Raw genomic sequence first — 22,392 nt, forward strand, 5'->3', positions numbered from 1 at the left:
GGTGTACCAGTCGGTATATGTGTTTCCTCCTCTGCCTCTCATACCAAAGGTATTGAGGATTATACGGCAAAGAGGAGTAAGACTAGTGGCTCCGGATTGGCCAAGAAGGACTTGGTACCCGGAACTTCAAGAGATGGTCACGGACGATCCGTGGCCTCTACTTCTGAGAAGGGACCTGCTTCAGCAGGGTCCTTGTCTTTTTCAAGACTTACCGCGGCTGCGTTTGACGGCATGGCGTTGAATGCCAGATCCTAAAAGGAAAAGGCATTCCAGAAGAAGTCATTCCTACCTTGATAAAGGCAAGGAAGGAAGTCACCGCGAAGCATTATCGCCGTATTTGGCGAAAATATGTTGCGTGGTGCGAGCAGCGGAGTGCTCCGATGGAGGAATTTCAACTGGGTCGTTTTCCTACATTTCCTGCAATCAGGATTGTCTATGGGTCTCAAATTGGGATCTATTAAGGTTCAAATTTCGGCCCTATCAATATTCTTCCACAAAGAATTGGCCTCAGTCCCTGAGGTCCAGATTTTTATCAAAGGAGTACTGCATATACAGCCTCCTGTGGTGCCTAAGGTGGCACCGTGGGATCTAAATGTAGTTTTAGATTTCCTCAAATCCAATTGGTTTGAACCACTAAAGAATGTGGATTTGAAATATCTCACATGGAAAGTGACTATGTTACTGGCCCTGGCTTCGGCCGGGAGAGTATCTGAACTGGCGGCTTTGTCTTATAAAAGCCCTTATTTAATTTTCCATTCGACATAGGGCAGAGCTGCGGACGCGTCCGCATTTTCTCCCTAAGGTGGTATCAGCGTTTCACCTGAACCAGCCTATTGTAGTGCCTGCGGCTACAGACGACTTGAAGGACTCCAAGTTGTTGGACGTTGTCAGAGCCTTAAAAATATACATTTAAAGGACGGCTGGAGTCAGAAAATCTGACTCGCTGTTTATACTGTATGCACCCAACAAGTTGGGTGCACCTGCTTCTAAGCAGTCGATTGCTCGTTGGTTTTGTAACAAAATTCAACTTGTACATTCTGTGGCAGGCCTGCCACAGCCTAAATCTGTTAAGGCCCATTCCGCAAGGAAGGTGGGCTCATCTTGGGCGGCTGCCCGAGGGGTCTCGGCATTACAACTCTGCCGAGCAGCTACGTGGTCAGGGGAGAACACGTTTGTAAATTTTTACAAATTTGATACCCTGGCAAAGGAGGACCTGGAGTTCTCTCATTCGGTGCTGCAGAGTCATCCGCACTCTCCCGCCCGTTTGGGAGCTTTGGTATAATCCCCATGGTCCTTTCAGGAACCCCAGCATCCACTTAGGACGATAGAGAAAATAAGAATTTACTTACCGATAATTCTATTTCTCGGAGTCCGTAGTGGATGCTGGGCGCCCATCCCAAGTGCGGATTATCTGCAATACTTGTACATAGTTATTGTTAACTAATTCGGGTTATTGTTTAGGAAGCCATCTTTCAGAGGCTCCTCTGTTATCATACTGTTAACTGGGTTTAGATCACAAGTTGTACGGTGTGATTGGTGTGGCTGGTATGAGTCTTACCCGGGATTCAAAATCCTCCCTTATTGTGTACGCTCGTCCGGGCACAGTACCTAACTGGAGTCTGGAGGAGGGTCATGGGGGGAGGAGCCAGTACACACCACCTGACCTGTAAAAGCTTTACTTTTGTGCCCTGTCTCCTGCGGAGCCGCTATTCCCCATGGTCCTTTCAGGAACCCCAGCATCCACTACGGACTCCGAGAAATAGAATTATCGGTAAGTAAATTCTTATTTTCTCCTGGAGGAGAAAGCCAAGGAGTTGTCATCTCTAGTCAGAGACCTCCTGAAGCCATAACAGGTAGCGGTGCATCATTGCACGCGAGTCCTGGGAAAAATGGTAGCTTCCTACGAAGCAATCCCATTAGGCAGGTTCCATACAAGAACTTTTCAGAGGGACCTGTTGGACAAGTGGTCCGGATCGCATCTCCAGATGCATAGGCTGATAACCCTGTCTCCAAGGACCAGGGTATCTCTACTGTGGTGGCTGCAGAGTGCCCATCTTCAAGAGGGCCGCAGGTTCGGCATACAGGACTAGGTCCTAGTGACCATGGATGCCAGCCTTTGAGGCTGGGGGGCAGTCACACAGGGAAGAAACTTCCTGGGACTTTGGTCAAGTCAGGTGATTCCCTACACATAAATATTCTGGACCTGAGGGCCATTTACAATGCCCTGAGGCCGGCAAGGCCTCTGCTTCAAAACCAGCCGGTACTGATCCAATCAGACAACATCACGGCAGTCGCCCATGTAAACCAACAGGGCGGCACAAGAAGCAGGATGGCGATGGCAGAAGCCACAAGGATTCTCCGATAGGCGGAAAATCATGTGTTAGCACTGTCAGCAGTGTTCATTCCCGGAGTGGACAACTGGGAAGCAGATCTTCTCAACAGACACGACCTCCACCCGGGAGAGTGGGGACTTCCTCCAGAAGTCTTCCAAAGGATTGTACACCATTGGGAAAGGCCACAGGTGGACATGATGGCGTCCCGCCTCAACAAAAAGCTATAAACGATATTGCGCCAGGTCAAGGGACCCTCAGGCGATAGCTGTGGACGCTCTGGTAACACCGTGGGTGTACCAGTCGGTTTATGTGTTCTCCCCTCTGCCTCTCATACCAAAGGTACTGAGAATAATAAGAAGGCGAGGAGTAAGAACGATGCTCGTGGTTCCGGACTGGCCAAGAAGAGCTTGGTACCCAGAACTTCAAGAATTTATATCAGAGGACCCATGGCCTCTGCCACTCAGACAGGACCTGCGGCAGCAGGGGCCCTGTCTGTTCCAAGACTTACCGCGGCTGCGTTTGACGGCATGGCGGTTGAACGCCGGATCCTGAAGGAAAAGGGCATTCCGGAGGAAGTCATTCCTACGCTTACTAAAGCCAGGAAAGAGGTTACAGCAAATCATTATCACCGCATATGGCGGAAATATGTTGCATGGTGTGAGGCCGAAAGGGCCCCAACAGAGGAATTTCAACTAGGTCGATTTCTGCATTTCCTGCAAGCAGGAGTGACTATGGGCCTTAAATTAGGTTCCATTAAGGTACAGATCTCGGCTTTGTCGATTTTCTTTCAAAAAGAACTAGCTTCAGTACCTGAAGTTCAGACATTTATAAAAGGAGTGCTGCATATTCAGCCCCCGTTTGTGCCTTCTGTGGCACCTTGGGACCACTAAAGACCGTGGATCTGTAATATCTCACTTGGAAAGTGGTCATGTTATTGGCCTTGGCTTCGGCCAGGCGAGTATCAGAATTGGCGGCTTTATCATGTAAAGGCCCTTATCTGATTTTCCATATGGATAGGGCAGAATTGAGGACTCGTCCCTAGTTTCTCCCTAAGGTGGTGTCAGCGTTTCACCTGAACCAGCATATTGTGGTACCTGCGGCTACTAGGGACTTGGAGGACTCCAAGTTGTTAGACGTGGTCAGGGCCCTGAAAATATATGTTTCCAGAACGGCTGGAGTCAGAAAATCTGACTCGCTGTTTATCCTATATGCACCCAACAAGCTGGGTGCTCCTGCTTCTACGCAGACTATTGCTCGTTGGATTTGTAGTACAATTCAGCTTGCACATTCTGTGGCAGGCCTGCCACAGCCAAAATCTGTCAATGCCCATTCCACAAGGAAGGTGGGCTCATCTTGGGCGGCTGACCGAGGGGTCTCGGCTTTACAACTTTGCCGAGCTGCTATTTGGTCAGGGGCAAACACGTTTGCAAAATTCTATACATTTGATACCCTGGCTGAGGAGGACCTGGAGTTCTCTCATTCGGTGTTGCAGAGTCATCCGCACTCTCCCGCCCGTTTGGGAGCTTTGGTATAATCCCCATGGTCCTTACGGAGTTCCCAGCATCCACTAGGACGTCAGAGAAAATAAGAATTTACTCACCGGTAATTCTATTTCTCGTAGTCCGTAGTGGATGCTGGGCGCCCATCCCAAGTGCGGTTTATCTGCAATACTTGTACATAGTTATTGTTAACTAAATCGGGTTATTGTTGAGCCATCTGTTGAGAGGCTCAGTTGTTTCATACTGTTAACTGGGTTTCATATCACGAGTTATACGGTGTGATTGGTGTGGCTGGTATGAGTCTTACCCGGGATTCAAAATCCTTCCTTATTGTGTACGCTCGTCCGGGCACGGTGTCCTAACTGAGGCTTGGAGGAGGGTCATAGTGGGAGGAGCCAGTGCACACCAGGTAGTCTAAGATCTTTCTAGAGTGCCCAGCCTCCTTCGGAGCCCGCTATTCCCCATGGTCCTTACGGAGTTCCCAGCATCCACTACGGACTACGAGAAATAGAATTACCGGTGAGTAAATTCTTATTTTAGATTGATTGTGCAAATTCCCAAAAATATATTCAAAGGAAACTCTCAAAGGTAATAAGATGATAGTGGTTTTTAAGGCTGCTCATGAATATAAATGAACATTAAAGCACTGACCAATTATAAACAGAATATTTTTATTATTTCAGTACAATTATTACATTGAGTATACGAAGACCCTCCCACTGAACCCTTCTCCGGAGATTTTTGGGATGAATGCTAATGCTGATATAACCAAGGATCAATCAGAAACACAGCAGCTATTTGACAATATCCTCCTAACGCAGGTATGCCACAGAACATAAAAGTAAATACCATTTTAGTACAGGTTGAGTATCCCATATCCAAATATTCCGAAATACGGAATATTCCGAAATACGGACTTTTTTGAGTGAGAGTGAGGTAGTGAAACCTTTGTTTTCTGATGGCTCAATGTAACTTTGTTTAATACTCAAAGTTATTAATAATCTTGTATTAAATGACCTTCAGGCTGTGTGTATAAGGTGTATATGAAACATAAATGAATTGTGTGAATGTACACACACTTTGTTTAATGCACAAAGTTATAAAAAATATTGGCAAAAATGACCTTCAGGCTCTGTGTATAAGGTGTATATGAAACATAAATGCATTCTGTGCTTAGACTTAGGTCCCATCACCTTGATATCTCATTATGGTATCTAATTATTCCAAAATACGGAAAAATCCCATATCCAAAATACCTCTGGTCCCAAGCATTTTGGATAAGGGATACTCAACCTGTACTGCATTTCTTAACAATCAATTTCTGTGTATATATTTGGAAATTGGGATGTGCATAGGTTTTTTTTTTTTACTTTTGCACAATTTCTCCTCTGTTGCCATGCTGCAATTGCCAAAACACCTGCCTGGTTCCCTAGAGGATTTTCGATTGGGTTGGGATGTATACCCCGGCGGATGGGATGCTGGTGGTCAGAATACTGACCACACCATCTTGATGATCAAAATAGGGGAAGATAAGTATATGTTCCTGTTCTTTGCCAAAGTACTTATACAAGACAAAATCTACTTTTAAACCTAACATTCTCCTATAACATATAACAATGGGGGTCATTCCGAGTTGATCGCATGTAGCAACTTTTTGCTGCTTGTGCGATCAACTATACGCCGCCTATGGGGGAGTGTATTTTAGCATAGCAGGGCTGCGATCGCTTGGGCAGCCCTGCTATGCTAAAAAAGTTTTGTGCAGAACAAGACAAGCCCTGCAGTTATTTACCCTGTGCAATGGATCCAGCGATGAAGGTCCCGGAATTGACGTCAGACAAACGCCTAGACACGCCTGCGTTCGGATCTCCACGCCCAGAAAACGGTGAGTATCCGCCCCGGAACGCCTCCCTGCTGTCAATCTTATTGCGATTGCACTAGCAATCACTTTCTTCTCTCTTCTGGTCGTTGCCCGGCAGTTTCGACCCGTTTGCACCGCTGCTGCGTGCGAATTGGTCGGAATGACCCCCAATATCGGTATTAGTTCTACTTTAACTTAAAGCTGTTTTGCCACTTAAAATGATAAACATTTGTATTAGCCAATTTAAAATGGCCGCAGAATGAGGATTTGTGTGGGAGTGCCATTAAGAAACTGTAACTGTGCCTTCTCATTGGTTCTCCCATTCATAGTTCCTTCCAAAAAATTTTCAGTCATGAGTGTGTGACTACCAATGGCGTAGCACCCCATGATCAGGAGTTATACAACTTTGCTCCTTCCCATGTGATAGGGAAACTCTCTCTATTTTTTTTATATATATATATATATATATATATATATATATATATAAAATAACATTTTTATTAATGCATTGGTTCATATTACAATAGCAGTTGTATTATCAGGGAAAGGTAATAGGTGGCATCGCATGACGAGCAGAAAAACAAATGTATCGGTCAAAGACGATCTCATGATGAACAGTAAGTCTTGCCAAGTAACAATGCCATATACATGCTGCCTTTCCACAGATATCATATAAATTAAGTATAGTACAATTTATATAACAAAAATCCCTGCTGGTCTATTTGTTTCGGAGATATGAGGAGGCTGGGGCCCCACAACACCGTCAACACTCAATTTGCTAATACTATGGGAGGATCCCCAATTGCCATTCTTGTCTCATACCACTCAGTATTTTTCAGTGAGTTCTTAATTCTGGTTTGGACGTCTATTCGAAGGGTGGCAATATATCTTTCCCAGGAATCGAAAAATCGCTCCACTAATTTGTCTTTTTGTAAAGTAGTTTCTATCCAGTGCATTTGAAATAAATTATGCAGTTTTCCTTTAAACAAAAGTAAAGTAGGAGGATCCAAGATTGCAAGATTGCCTTACGTGCAGCCGCACTTATCGCCATTAGCAACCTTTTACATCCCTTTGATATTTTTTGCCCAACCAGGGTTATCCCAAAAATCGCCCGTTCTGCCGTGAAAGGAATGAAATTTATCAAATGCTCTGTGACATATTGTCTTACTTGGGGCCAAAAGCGACGGAGTAACGGGCACAACCAAAAACAATGTAGTAGGTCCGCCTTGGGTGTATGGCATTTCAGACACCTGTCCGAATCTGTCATACCCGGCATATATTGTTTATATGGGGAAAAATAAGCCCTATGGACTATATTATAAAACATCTCTTGATATTGTGCCGAAGGCAGTAATTTGCAAGATTGAAAAGACTTTTCAATAGTATCTCACACGTAAACACAGGAAAATCTGACAGCCACTTTTGTATCCGTGATTGTGATTGACAGGGATCCAGTTGAGTGGTTCATTTTCTGTAATGTATAGATAGTGCTTTCTTTGTGGCTGATGGGGTTCTTTGAAGGACATCTAGCTCATTAGTTAAGTCTGCCCCCGATAGAGCTTTAAGCAACGAGCTGGTATAATGCTGCATCTGGAAAAATTTTAGCGGGTGAACATGAATAAATGGATAAATAGATAGATAGATAGATATATATATATATATATCTATCTATCTATCTATCTATCTATCTATCAGGCACTTCATGATCCAGTTATTGTAATAGCTGTGGTTCACTTCCTGGGAGGAAATATGTAGCACAAATAGACAATGCCACTCCAACGGACTTGTAAAGAATTTCAGGACACCAGTGTATCAAGTGTGAGACTACCAATGGTGCAGCTCCCAATGATTGAGAGGTGGCGTTACACAACTCTGCTCCTTCCCATGTGGTAGGGAAACTCAGTATTGAAGCAGAAAGAAACGGGCAACGTTGAGGGCCGCAGACGCAGTGGTCGGCCAAGGATGCTTAGTGCATCAGATGAAAGACACATCATGCTTACTTTCCTTTGAAATTGGAAGATGTCCAACAGTACCATCAGCTCAGAACTGTCAGAAACCAGTGGGACACAGGGGCACCCATCTACTGTTCGGAGAATTCTGGCCAGAAATGGTCTTCATGAAAGAATTGTGGCCAAAAAGCCGTAGCTTCGATGTGGATACAAGGCCAAGCGACTAAACTATGCATGAAAGCATAGTAACTGGGGTGCAGAAAAATGGCAGCAGGTGCTCTGGACTGATGTGTCAATATTTGAAATGTTTTGCTGTAACGGAAGACAGTTTGATTGCCGAAGTACTGTAGAGTGGTACAATAATTAGGGTCTGCAGGCAACAGTGAAGCATGGTGGAGGTTCCTTGCAAGTTTGCAGCTACATTTCAGCAACTGGAGTTGGGGATTTGGGCAGGATTCAATGCTGACAAATACAGGCAGGTACTTATCCATCATGCAGTATAATTAGGGAGCCGTCTGATTGGCTCCATATTTTTTCTGCAGCAGGACAGCAACCCCAAACATACAGCCAATGGCATTAAGAACGATCTTCAGTGTAAAAAACATCAAGGAGCCCTGGAAGTGATGATATGACCCCCACAGAGTCCTGATCTCAACATCGAGTCTGTCTGGGATTACAGTACATGAAGAGTCAGAAGGATTTGAGCAAGCCTACATCCACAGAAGATCTGTGATTAGTTCTCTAAGATGTTTGGAACAACCTCTGTGCCGAGTTCCTTCAAAAACTGTGTGCAAGCATACCTAGAAGAATTGATGCTGTTTTGAAGGCAAAGGGTGGTCACACTAAATATTGACTTTGCATTTTGTTAATTGATAAAAATAAACTATTAACACTTCTTACTTTGCAGCATATATATATATATATATATGTATATATATATATATATATATATATATTTCTCTAACGTCCTAGTGGATGCTGGGGACTCCGTCAGGACCATGGGGAATAGCGGCTCCGCAGGAGACAGGGCACAAAAGCAAGCTTTTAGGATCACATGGTGTGTACTGGCTCCTCCCCCTATGACCCTCCTCCAAGCCTCAGTTAGGTTTTTGTGCCCGGCCGAGAAGGGTGCAATCTAGGTGGCTCTCTTAAAGAGTTGCTTAGAAAAAGTTTTTAGGTTCTTTATTTTCAGTGAGTCCTGCTGGCAACAGGGGGGCGCCCTGGGCAGCAATGTATAATACCTGTATGGCGAAAAATACATCACATATAGCCCTTGAGGCTATATGGATGTATTTAACCCCTGCCAGATATCTAAAACTCCGGAGAAGAAGCCCGCCGAAAAGGGGGCGGGGCCTATTCTCCTCAGCACACAGCGCCATTTTCCCTCACAGAAAGGCTGGTGGGAAGGCTCCCATGATCTCCCCTGCACTGCACTACAGAAACAGGGTTAAAACAGAGAGGGGGGGCACTGATTTGGCGATATGTATATATATTAAAATGCTATAAGGGAGGAACACTTATATAAAGGTTGTCCCTGGATAATTATAGCGTTTTGGTGTGTGCTGGCAAACTCTCCCTCTGTCTCCCCAAAGGGCTAGTGGGTCCTGTCCTCTATCAGAGCATTCCCTATGTGTGTGCTGTATGTCGGTACGTGTGTGTCGACATGTATGAGGAAAATATTGGTGAGGAGGCGGAGCAAATTGCCTGTAATGGTGATGTCACTCTCTAGGGAGTCGACACCGGAATGGATGGCTTATTTATGGAAATTACGTGACAATGTCAACACGCTGCAAGCCGGTTGACGACATGAGAGGGCCGGCGAACAAATTAGTATCTGTCCAGGCGTCTCAAACACCGTCAGGGGCTGTAAAATGCCCATTTACCTCAGTCGGTCGACACAGACCCAGACACGGACACTGATTTCAGTGTCGACGGTGAAGAAACAAACGTATTTTCTTTTAGGGCCACACGTTAAGGGCAATGAAGGAGGTTTTACATATTTCTGATACTCCAAGTACCACAAAAAAGGGTATTATGTGTGAGGTGAAAAAACTACCTGTAGTTTTTCCTGAATCAGATAAATTAAATGAAGTGTGTGATGATGCGTGGGTTTCCCCCGATAGAAAATTATTGGCGGTATACCCTTTCCCGCCAGAAGTTAAGGCGCGGTGGGAAACACCCCTCAGGGTGGATAAGGCGCTCACACGCTTATCAGAACAAGTGGCGGTACCATCTACGGATAGGGCCGTACTTAAGGAGCCAGCTGATAGGAGGCTGAAAAATATCCTAAAAAGTATACACACACATGCTGGTGTTATACTGCGACCAGCGATCGCCTCAGCCTGGATGTGCAGAGCTGAGGTGGCTTGGTCGGATTCCCTGACTAAAAATATTGATACCTTTGACAGGGACAGTATTTTATTGACTATAGAGCATTTAAAGGATGCATTTCTATATATGCGAGATGCGCAGAGGGATATTTGCACTCTGGCATCAAGAGTAAATGCGATGTCCATATCTGCAAGAAGATGTTTATGGACACGACAGTGGTCAGGTGATGCAGATTCCAAACGGCACAAAGATGTATTGCCGTATAAAGGGGAGGAGTTATTTGGGGTCGGTCCATGGGACCTGGTGGCCAGGGCAACTGCTGGAAAATCCACCGTTTTTTACCCTAAGTCACATCTCTGCAGAAAAAGACACCGTCTTTTCAGCCTCAGTCCTTTCGTCCCTATAAGAGTCATATCTGCCCAGGGATAGAGGAAAGGGAAGAAGACTGCAGCAGGCAGCCCATTCCCAGGAACAGAAGCCCTCCACCGCTTCTACCAAGTTCTCAGCATGACGCTGGGACCGTACAGGACCCCTGGATCCTACAAGTAGTATCCAAGGGGTACAGATTGGAATGTCGAGAGGTTTCCCCCCTCGCAGGTTCCTGTAGTCTGCTGTACCAATGTCTCCCTCCGACAGGGAGGCAGTATTGAAAACAACTCACAAGCTGTATTCCCAGCAGGTGATAATAAAATTACCCCTCCGACAACAAGGAAAGGGGTATTACTCCACACTATATGGTGGTACTGAAGGCTAGGTGAGACCTATTCTAAATCTGAAAAATTTGAACACTTGCAAGGGTTCAAATCCAGATGGAGTCACTCAGAGCAGTGATAGCAAAGAACAAGGGGACTATATGGTGTCCCGGGACATCAGGGATGCTTACCTCCATGTCCCAAAATTTGCCTTTTCTCACCAAGGGTACCTCAGGTTCGTGGTACAGAACTGTCACTATCAGTTTCAAGACGATGCCGTTGGATTGTCCAAGGCACCCCGGGTCCTTACCAAGGTAATGACCGAAAGGAGGATTCGTCTTCAAAGAAAATGGACGACCTCCTGATAAGAACAAGGTCCAGAGAACAGTTGGAGGTCGGAGTAGCACTATCTCAAGTAGTTCTACGACAGCACGGGTGGATTCTAAATATTCCAAAACCGCAGTTGTTCCGACGACACGTCTGCTGGTCCTAGGGATGATTCTGGACACAGTCCAGGAAAAGGTGTTTCTCCCAGAGGAGAAAGCCAGGGAGTTATCCGAGCTAATCGGGATCCTCCTAAAACCAGGAAAAGTGTCAGTGCATCATTGCACAAGAGTCCTGGTAAAAATGGTGGCTTATTACGAAGCGCTTCCATTCGGCAGATTTCACGCAAGAACTCTTCAGTGAGATCTGCTGGACAAATGGTCCGGATCGCATCTTCAGATGCATCAGCGGATAACCCTATATCCAAGGACAAGGGTGTCTCTCCTGTGGTGATTACAGAGTGCTCATCTTCTAGAGGGCCGCAGATTCGGCATTCAGGATTGGATGCTGGTGACCACGGAGGCCAGCCTGAGAGGCTGGGGAGCAGTCACACAAGGAGTGTGATCAAGTCTGGAGAATTCTCTCCACATAAATATACTGGAGCTAAGAGCAAATTTATAATGCTCTAAGCTTAGCAAGACCTCTGCTTCAAGGTCAGCCGGTATTGATCCAGTGGGATAACATCACGGCAGTCGCCCACGTAAACAGAAAGGGCGGCACAAGAAGCAGGAGGGCAGTGGCAAAACTGCAAGGATTTTTCGCTAGGCGGAAAATCATGTGATAGCACTGTCAGCAGTGTTCATTCCGGGAGTGGACGACTGGGAAGCAGACTTCCTCAGCAGGCACGACCTCCACCCGGGAGAGTGGGAACTTCATCGGGAAGTTTTCCGCATGATTGTGAACCGTTGGGAAAGACCAAAGGTGGACATGATGGCGTCCCGCCCGAACAAAAAATGGGACAGGTATTGCGCCAGGTCACGAGACCTTCAGGCGATAGCTGTGGACGTCCTGGTAACACCGTGGGTGTAACAGTCGGTGTATGTGTTCCCTCCTCTGCTTCTCATAACCAAGGTATTGAGAATTATAAGACATAGAGGAGTAAGAACTATACTCGTGGCTCCGGATTGGCCAAGAGGGACTTGGTAACCGGAACTTCAAGAGATGCTCACAGAGGACTAATGGCCTCGGGAGCTAAGAAGGGATTTGCTTTCAGCAAGTACCATGTCTGTTCCAAGAGGAACCGTGGCATCGGCCTTTAAGAAAGGACCTGCTCCAGCAGGGACCTTGTCTGTTCCAAGACTTACCGCGACTGCGTTTGACGGCATGGCGGTTTGAACGCCGGATCCTAAGGGAAAAGGCATTCCGGAAGAGGTCATACCTACCCTGGTCAAAGCCAGGAAGGAGGTGACCGCACAACGTTATCACCACAGGTGGTAAAAATATGTTGCGTGGGTGAGGCCAGGAAGGCCCCACGAAAAAATTTCAACTAGGTCGATTTCTGCACTTCCTGCAAACAGGAGTGTCTATGAGCCTCAAATTGGGGTCCATTAAGGTTCAAGTTTCGGCCCTATAGATTTTCTTCCAGAAAGAATTGGCTTCAGTTCCTGAAGTCCAGACGTTTGTCAAGGGAGTATTGCATATACAGCCCTTGTGTGCCTCCAGTGGCACCGTGGGATCTCAACGTAGTGTTGGGATTCCTCAAATCATATTGGTTTGAACCACTCAAATCTGTGGATTTGAAATATCTCACATGGAAAGTGACCATGCTGTTGGCCCTGGCCTCGGCCAGGCGATTGTCAAAATTGGCGGCTTTGTCTTACAAAAGCCCATATTTGATTTTCCATTCGGACAGGGCAGAACTGCGGACTCGTCCCCAGTTTCTTCCTAAGGTGGTGTCAGCGTTTCACCTGAAACAACCTATTGTGGTGCCTGCGGCTACTAGGGACTTGGAGGACTCCAAGTTGCTAGACGTTGTCAGGGCCCTGAAAATATATATATATATATATATATATATATAATTCCAGGACGGCTGGAGTCAGAAAGTCTGACTTGCTGTTTATATTGTAGGCACCCAAAAAGCTGGGTGCTCCTGCTTCTAAGCAGACTATTGCTCGTTGGATTTGTAGTACAATTCAGCTTGCACATTCTGTGGCAGGCCTGCCACAGCCAAAATCTGTAAATGCCCACTCCACAAGTAAGGTGGGCTCATCTTGGGCGGCTGCCCGAGGGGTCTCGGCTTTACAACTTTGCCGAGCAGCTACTTGGTCAGGGGCAAACACGTTTGCAAAATTCTACAAATTTGATACCCTGGCTGAGGAGGACCTGGAGTTCTCTCATTCGGTGCTGCAGAGTCATCCGCACTCTCCCGCCCGTTTGGGAGCTTTGGTATAATCCCCATGGTCCTGACGGAGTCCCCAGCATCCACTAGGACGTTAGAGAAAATAAGATTTTACTTACCGATAAATCTATTTCTCATAGTCCGTAGTGGATGCTGGGCGCCCATCCCAAGTGCGGATTGTCTGCATTACTTGTACATAGTTATTGTTACAAAAAATCGGGTTATTATTGTTGTGAGCCATCTTTTTTAGAGGCTACTTCATTGTTATCATACTGTTAACTGGGTTCAAATCACAAGTTGTACGGTGTGATTGGTGTGGCTGGTATGAGTCTTACCCGGGATTCAAGATCCTTCCTTATTGTGTACGCTCGTCCGGGCACAGTACCTAACTGAGGCTTGGAGGAGGGTCATAGGGGGAGGAGCCAGTACACACCATGTGATCCTAAAAGCTTGCTTTTGTGCCCTGTCTCCTGCGGAGCCGCTATTCCCCATGGTCCTGACGGAGTCCCCAGCATCCACTACGGACTATGAGAAATAGATTTATCGGTAAGTAAAATCTTATTATATATAAGGCATAACAAAATGACAGCACTCAGTAACATAAATATATATAGATGAAATGGTGGTGCAGGGTCCTGGCAATTGATATAGACACTCACTTTTTCCCAAAAGAAAAAAGACCAGCACTCACATTATTGATGAAAAAAAAAAAAGGGGTTTATTCCTTACAAGCCATCCATCGGGATATGATCCTGGTGCTACAGCCCGACAGCCGTTTCAACTCACAATGGTTTTCATCAGGGGAAAAAGTGAGTGTCTATATACATATATATATATATATATATATATATATCAGATAAACTGTCCGCACTCCCATCTTGAATACTTTGTCAACAGCGGGGTGCTCCTCAAGATAGCCTAAAAGGCTTCACATATACCAGGTTTGTATAAGATCCAAAGATCCTAACAGAGGGCACTCACCAGTCCAAAAAGCATAACGCAGTTTAATTGTCACATCAAAGTCACCAACAAAGTGTCGACGTTTCTACCTAGCGGGCCTTTCTCAAGACAGCCATAAAAGACATGCTGACTTTTATGGCTCATCTTTGGATTAGGTTCGGCTGACTGGTGATCAGGAGACCGCCGGTCACCATACTGATGCTGGGATCCCGGCTGTTAGATGGCCGGAGGGGAAGGGGGGGAGGGGAAGGGGGCGCATCGAAGCCCCTTGCGGGCTCGCTGCGTTATCTTCCCACTCTATGGGTGTCGTGGACACCCACGAATGGGAATAGTCCCTGTTGGTCGGGCTATTCAGGATTTGGGATCCCAGCGTCGGTATTGTGACTGGCGGTCACTTAACCGCATACCATCTGTATGTATGCTTGTGCATGTAGTATATATATACACTGCTCAAAAAAATAAAGGGAACACTAAAATAACACATCCTAGATCTGAATGACTGAAATATTCTTATTAAATACTTTGTTCTTTACATAGTTGAATGTGCTGGCAACAAAATCACACAAAAATTATCAATGGAAATCAAATTTATTAACCCATGGAGGTCTGGATTTGGTGTCACACTCAAAATTAAAGTGGAAAAACACACTACAGGCTGATCCAACTTTGATGTAATGTCCTTAAAACAAGTCAAAATGAGGCTCAGTAGTGTGTGTGGCCTCCACGTGCCTGTATGACCTCCCTACAACGTCTTGGCATGCTCCTGATGAGGTGGTGGATGGTCTCCTGAGGGATCTCCTCCCAGACCTGGACTAAAGCATCCGCCAACTCCTGGACAGTCTGTGGTGCAACGTGGCGTTGGTGGATGGAGTGAGACATGATGTCCCAGATGTGCTCAATTGGATTCAGGTCTGGGGAACGGGCGGGCCAGTCCATAGCATCAATGCCTTCGTCTTGCAGGAACTGCTGACACACTCCAGCCACATGAGGTCTAGCATTGTCTTGCATTAGGAGGAACCCAGGGCCAACCGCACCAGCATATGGTCTCACAAAGGGTCTGAGGATCTCACCTCGGTACCTAATGGCAGTCAGGCTACCTCTGGCGAGCACATGGAGGGCTGTGCGGCCCCCCAAAGAAATGCCATCCCACACCATTACTGACCCACTGCCAAACCGGTCATGCTGGAGGATGTTGCAGGCAGCAGAACGTTCTCCTTGGCGTCTCCAGACTCTGTCACGTCTGTCACATGTGCTCAATGAGAACCTGCTTTCATCTGTGAAGAGCACAGGGCGCCAATGGCAAATTTGCCAATCTTGGTGTTCTCTGGCAAATTCCAAACGTCCTGCACAGTGTTGGGCTGTAAGCACAACCCCCACCTGTGGGCGTCGGACCCTCATACCACCCTCATGGAGTCTGTTTCTGATCGTTTGAGTAGACACATGCACATTTGTGGCTTGCTGGATGTCATTTTGCAGGGTTCTGGCAGTGCTCCTCCTATTCCTCCTTGCACAAAGGCAGAGGTAGCGGTCCTGCTGCTGGGTTGTTGCCCTCCTACGGCCTCCTCCACGTCTCCTGATGTACTGGCCTGTCTCCTGGTAGTGCCTCCATGCTCTGGACACTACGCTGACAGACACAGCAAACCTTCTTGCCACAGCTCACATTGATGTGCCATACTGGATGAACTGCACTACCTGAGCCACTTGTGTGGGTTGTAGACTCCGTCTCATGCTACCACTAGAGTGAAAGCACCGCCAGCTTTCAAAAGTGACCAAAACATCAGCCAGAAAGCATAGGAGCTGAGAAGTGGTCTGTGGTCACCACCTGCAGAACAACTCCTTTATTGGGGGTGTCTTGCTAATTGCCTATAATTCCCACCTGTTGTCTATTCCATTTGCACAACAGCATGTGAAATTGATTGTCAATCAGTGTTGCTTCCTAAGTGGACAGTTTGATTTCACAGAAATGTGATTGACTTGGAGTTTCATTGTGTTGTTTTAGTGTTCCCTTTATTTTTTTGAGCAGTATATATATATATATATATATATATATATATATATATACACTACATGCACAAGCAAGCAGTGCAGAATATTTCTGTATGCAGAACACAAAATGCATTACTTACCCCCTTGTATAATAAAATGCTTTGTCCAGGTGGCGTAGCTACTATTTCTAAATGAGGCTGAATATTATATTACGAGTGAAAGTTGCTATTTAGCGTGGCATGCTTAACTGAATCCTCCAAGCGCACAGGTCACCATATACCTACAAATTAATAAATGAATATATCCCTAATCATAATTGAAACATTTTAGTACATCCTTCATGAATTAGATTTACTAATAAAAAATAATTAGAATTTTATAGTGGGATATTAACTTTGACCTAATTAGGTCATAGGAAACATAACAAGCACATGGCCTACTTGTAAAACAGAAGTGAATTGTTTCTATTTCTCAATCAAAGCAATCTTTGTATGAGTGTAACATCTATTATATACCAAATCACATGTAATAATCGTTTTTAAAGTAGCTGAGATTGTTTAATTTTGAAAATAACCTATTGCTTATTTTGCTTTTCCTCAGACTGATAGCAATGTAAGTAACATTTATCGGTGATGTATAAATCTTTATATAGCTTTGGGATATTTTCCTTCATAAGTTTCCCGTTTACATTATTGTGTCAAGAGGTTTCTATCTTCTTAGGAATTTATCTGTAAATATATTCAATAACAGAAAGGGCTAAAAAAAAAACGGCCTCCTTCCTCCCAACATGCAAAACCCTCCTGTTCTTGCTGCCATTACCATGCCTTGGCTGGTGTCCCTGCAGGTTTGCCAGCCCAGGGTGGAAGGAAAACCCTAAGTGGCATTTTTCTGCAATTGGTCTCCTGCTGCACGGGAGGTCTCTGTCCCTCCTGAGCTTGCTTTAAGACACCTTCAGTAGGATTTGAGTCTGACAGGTGTAAGGCCCTGTCTTTTTTATCATTAACAAACAATCATAAGAAAAGTAATATTTCATTTGTATATATGCAGGATATACTGTAGGCCTATTGTCAAATTTATGCAATTAAGCACTTTTGGATTGTTAATTATTTTAATAGGTTATAAAATGAGAATTCGCTATCCCATGTGATCTACTTTCTTATCAACTGTTTTCCCTTTCAATGATAAAAGGTATTTGAGCTTAAGTGGCAAACTCCTTTAATAAATACAGAAACATAACTCAATCATAGGTTTTAGTGACAATCAATACAGAATATGAAAATGATGTATATTTAATGAAGAAACCCTTAGACAGTAAATAGCAGCTTTTGTTTACACCAGAGCACTATTTACAGTTTCTTAGTAGCTGACTTTTATTTTACACTGTATGTCTGTGTGAAAATAGAACTTCCATTTAATACAGTGTTATTGCCATACTCGTAGAAAGACAGCTGCCACAACATTAGGAGAGTGTCCTAATTGAACAACATAGTTTAGTTCACAAACTAGACTGCAGCATTCTGGGCTGTTCTGTCACTACTGGCATTGTAGCACCAACCCTTCTTATTCCTGTATTACTGAAACTATACAGTATTATACAAGTGACTTTCTCCTGTATAAAACATGAATTGTTGAACAGTTTGCAGATGGAGCAATGTGCTGTCTCATAGATACTTTATGTAAGCAGATGTAGACACAAGTTTCCACACCGACATGTTCCATTGTGCACTTTTTCTCTGAGTTCAGCACTCTGAAGATTCTGAGTATGTGGCATGGAAGATCTTTCCTATTAAGTTGCTGTGAAAGATGCATGCACAAAGTCATTTAGTTTTAGAGACATTACATGGTATTAAAAAAACCCTGGAAACAAACTTTCTACCTGTTATCTATACATTAGCTGATTCATCGCGCCCTACGGGTGCTCTTCACACCGTCGTAAGGGTCTACGCACCCTTAACACTTGCACGCCCTTATGGCGTGCAATATTTGTATTATATGGAGTATTACCTCCAATCATAATTGTGTGAGTGGTTAAGTATTGCGATGGTTAAGGGGTCGTAGCCGATTTATTCCTTATCAGAACATTTATTCAAATACCTCTGTACAGCATCAGATGTCATTGTTGATGTCAGTCTACTGTGGCAATTTAATTACATATTTTTCCTTGTAAATAGCTTGAAGATGAAAATTACCTTAAAAATATTTCAAACATTTCTGTTTCATTGAATCTACATCTATAGCACTAATACCCCTTTCATACAGAAAACCAAAATTACTGGGTAAAGCACTTTTACCCAGTAATTTGCAGATCACAGGTCCCTTTTTCTGTATGAAAGGGTTAACCCAGGTCGAAAATCCCAGGGACTTCGACCCTGCATTTTACCAGGGTCGAAGACCCGGCAATTGCAACTCAGGTTGACCCTTTCACACAGGAGAATTACCTGGGTTTATCTGCAAATTACTGGGTAGAACTGCTTCATCCAGTAATTTGCTTTACTGTGTGAATGGAGGGGGTAAGGCTGGAACGGTGAAATGACCTGGCACCCAGATGAAGGGGAAAAGATAGGATTTTGTGAAAGTGGCATTACTAAACTATTTAGTAATGTCCAGAACTTACAAAATGGAAAATGGGCTTGTGGCTGAATATGGTCAGTCAGCAGAAACTGGGTCTAGCCTAGTGAGTTATACATGGAATCTAACACCTGCCAGAAGTCTGTTCTCTTGGATGGAAAGCATTTTCTTCTGAATAGAAATACCTGATTATGATAAAAAGCAACAGAATAAAAGAAGAGGAATGGAACAAAATAGTAACAATGCTACAATCAACTACTTTAATCAAAACTGACCATTTTAAATACAATACTGTTGCAATGTTCAGTAACATTAAGATTACAATGTATTGAAAGAATTTTCTTGACAGCATTTTTCTGCTAATGAAGTGGAAAACCCCGGCTAAGGAAAAGGTCATTGTGTAGCTACCTCTTGACACAATAGTAATAAAATTATGTTTTATCTTTAACTTAAAAGGTGGATTACTTCATTACATACACTGGATGTGGTTCCTGGTTATAGATCTGTGGTGTGGTGTATGGTGTCAGGACAGGTTATTCTCTCTGTAAGTGGATAAGGCTAAAATTGTCTAAAATAAAATTAATATAATCAAGTCTTAAAATGATATATAGTTCTAAGTAAAATACTTTGTAAAAATGAAGCTTTTTCTATGACACATTATAACCTTTCACTTTTCAGATAAATTGATTTAGCACTATGCAATGTATAAAGCATACAAAGTGGGGACCCATACATAACACTAGGGTGGGAATCTAATTAGGTGTGAGCAGCTTGCAGGGGGTGCGAGTTACCATTGTGATGGCGTGGAAATGCTGGAAATGGTCCTGAACTTGCCCCCCTTGCAGCCTCTTCTAGTGCTGACTCACACATTTTTAGGGCTGCAAACAAAAATCTGCATGTACGGCGGTGCCGTAAGCGTAGCATACAACCGCACTTACTGGCGGGTGCGAACTCATTGCTCCTAGCTGGATCCCTCCTATGTTTGAGTCAACTCTCAATGCGAATCAATTGCATACAGCATGCACTCTTATTGTTTGCGGAGGAGAACTATGGAAAGCCCTGATTGTTTACAGGTGTAAACATGAAAGGCACTTTATGCTACAATTTATCTGAAAAAATGTTTTTTAATAAAATATGTTGAAATTAATTTTACTACATTATGAGCCTTATTGTGAGGTGGAAGTACAGTAAAGAAGAAAATAGGAAGTAACTGTACACCTTGGCAAAACCATGTTGTACTGCAGGTGGGGCATATGTAACGTGCAGAGAGAGTTAGATGTGACAGGGGTGTGTCCAAACTCAAATCTACATTGCAGTGTAATAATAAAGCTGCCAGCATTTGTAGGCTAGATGCAAAAGCATTCAATATGTACCCTGCATGCAAAAAAATAAATGTATTTATACCCCTTGCATTGCAACACGGTTTGTTCCAGATGCAGTTACTTGCTCTTTTCTGCTTTACTCAAAACTCTGAATCAGGCCTTTTATATGTAGATTGATTGTTGCCTAATTTATTATTTGCTGCTAAAGGATAACGCAGTAACAATTATTCTTCAGTTTAATTATTTCACTTACTGAAATCTACTGTAAACTGAAATTTTAATTTTATTTAGATTTCAATAAGTTAATCAATACTACTGATTTATAATAAGAAATATATAGCTGGGGCTAAGTGTTGCTAGCCGCTCAGCACGTATCCAGAAGCGGATCCGGTCTGAAGATCGACAGTGTCTAGGTCGACAATATTTAGGTTGACCACTATAGGTCGACAGTCACTAGGTCGACATGGATGGAAGGTCGACGGGGTTTCTAGGTCGACATGTGCTAGGTCGACAGGTCTAAAGGTCGACATGAGTTTTTCACATTTTTTTTAATTTTTTTTCACACTTACGATCCACGCGGACTACGATTGGAACGGTAAAGTGTGCCGAGCGAAGCGAAGGCACCATGCCCGAAGCATGGCGAGCGAAGCGAGCCATGCGAGGGGACGCGGTGCACTAATTTGGGATCCCGGTCACTTTACGAAGAAAACGACACAAAAAAAAATCCTCATGTCGACCTTTAGACCTGTCGACCTAGCACATGTCGACCTAGAAACCCTGTCGACCTTCCATCCATGTCGACCTAGTGACTGTCGACCTATAGTGGTCGACCTAAACATTGCCGACCTAGATACTGTCGATAAAACGAACCACACCCATCCAGAAGTGTTCAGCAATGCTCTCCTCGGTCCTGATGAGGCAGAACAATATTCAAAGTGTTGTCATTGATCCTTTTCTGCGAACTTCCTGTCCACATGAATGAGCAGCACTGCCAATACCACTATCTGTTATAAACAGGTAAACAAGAGAATCTATGAAATGTACAAATACTTCATTTTTACAGAGTATGTCAACTCTATTTTAGCCTTATTTTACGTTTATAGAATAACCCCCATAGTAAAAGAATAACATGTGAAACCTTTGCTGTAATAGGGAACTGGTTTTCTACTTACCATAAGTAAAGCACATCTACAGTATCTATGAGATTGCATCTTACACTAGGAACATGAGGCATTACTAAGGCCGCTCACTAGGAACTGATGATCATGCTCCAGGGCTGTCTGTCGTTCCTAGTGGATGCATTGTCATGAATATTATTTTGGATCACTGTTCTTTGTATTTGTTTTGTTTGCTTTTTATTTGTTTTTTTGATACATATTTATGGGGTGTTTTAAATATATGTTTGGTGTTTGTGACTAGTCCTGTTTATAATTTTTGATGTTTGGCCTATGCACCTTAGTTTGGTCCCAATATAATTGCACAAGTGACACTTTTTATACATTACATAATTGATCAAGATACATTTTTATCTTATTCTTACTTCTTATTTAATAATCCCCCTCCCTAACTTCAGAATTCATAGGGTACATATAATACATGCATAAAGATACTTCTTATACAATTTAGATCCATAGCCAACCATAGCACTACAAGTTTTTCACTTAAGATATCTGTCAGAAAGAGACCCTTATTACATTAATAATTACATAATATTTCCTTATCTGTAACAATCCCGGGTGCATCAGAAAAGGCTGAATAATTCCTATAAATGTACATGTTAATAGACACTGATAATATTGCTTATACCGTATGCAGTCACGGACTTCAGGAGGTGCAGGGAAATCGGCAGATGAAACCGTATATGAGGTATCAGCTGACATCTTGAGCAAACTTCCCATGAACTTTGACACGGAAGCAGCAATGAGAAAATATCCAACCACTTATGCTCAAAGTATGAATACTGTATTGGTCCAAGAAATGGGTCGCTTTAACAAATTACTTTCCACCATAAGAGATTCCTGTATCAACATACAGAAGGCAATAAAGGTATGTGCCTGCTACCATATTGTAGTATTTTAGTCCTTTGCTAACCTGGCGTCACTTCCCAATGATGTTTTCACAAGACTCCTCCAATAATTTATTGTACTGTGAATCTTAGTAAAACTAATTTAGTAAACATTTATTTATTACCAGTTATTTATATAGAGCAGACATATTCCTCAGCACTTTACA

General features: G+C 43.7%; 1 protein-coding gene across 1 annotated transcript in view; it reads left to right on the plus strand.

Moving 5' to 3' along the window:
* The window catches only part of DNAH7 (dynein axonemal heavy chain 7), a 1,092,938-nt gene that overhangs the window by 992,518 nt on the left and 78,028 nt on the right, over nucleotides 1–22,392 (plus strand). The window contains exons 59-60 of the mRNA XM_063934143.1: nucleotides 4,516–4,653; nucleotides 21,976–22,206. Of these exons, the coding sequence (XP_063790213.1) occupies nucleotides 4,516–4,653; nucleotides 21,976–22,206 (369 nt within the window). The remainder of the gene's footprint in view (nucleotides 1–4,515; nucleotides 4,654–21,975; nucleotides 22,207–22,392) is intronic.

The sequence above is a fragment of the Pseudophryne corroboree genome, chromosome 7, assembly GCF_028390025.1.
Source record: "Pseudophryne corroboree isolate aPseCor3 chromosome 7, aPseCor3.hap2, whole genome shotgun sequence".
In the NCBI taxonomy this organism is placed as follows: domain Eukaryota; kingdom Metazoa; phylum Chordata; class Amphibia; order Anura; family Myobatrachidae; genus Pseudophryne; species Pseudophryne corroboree.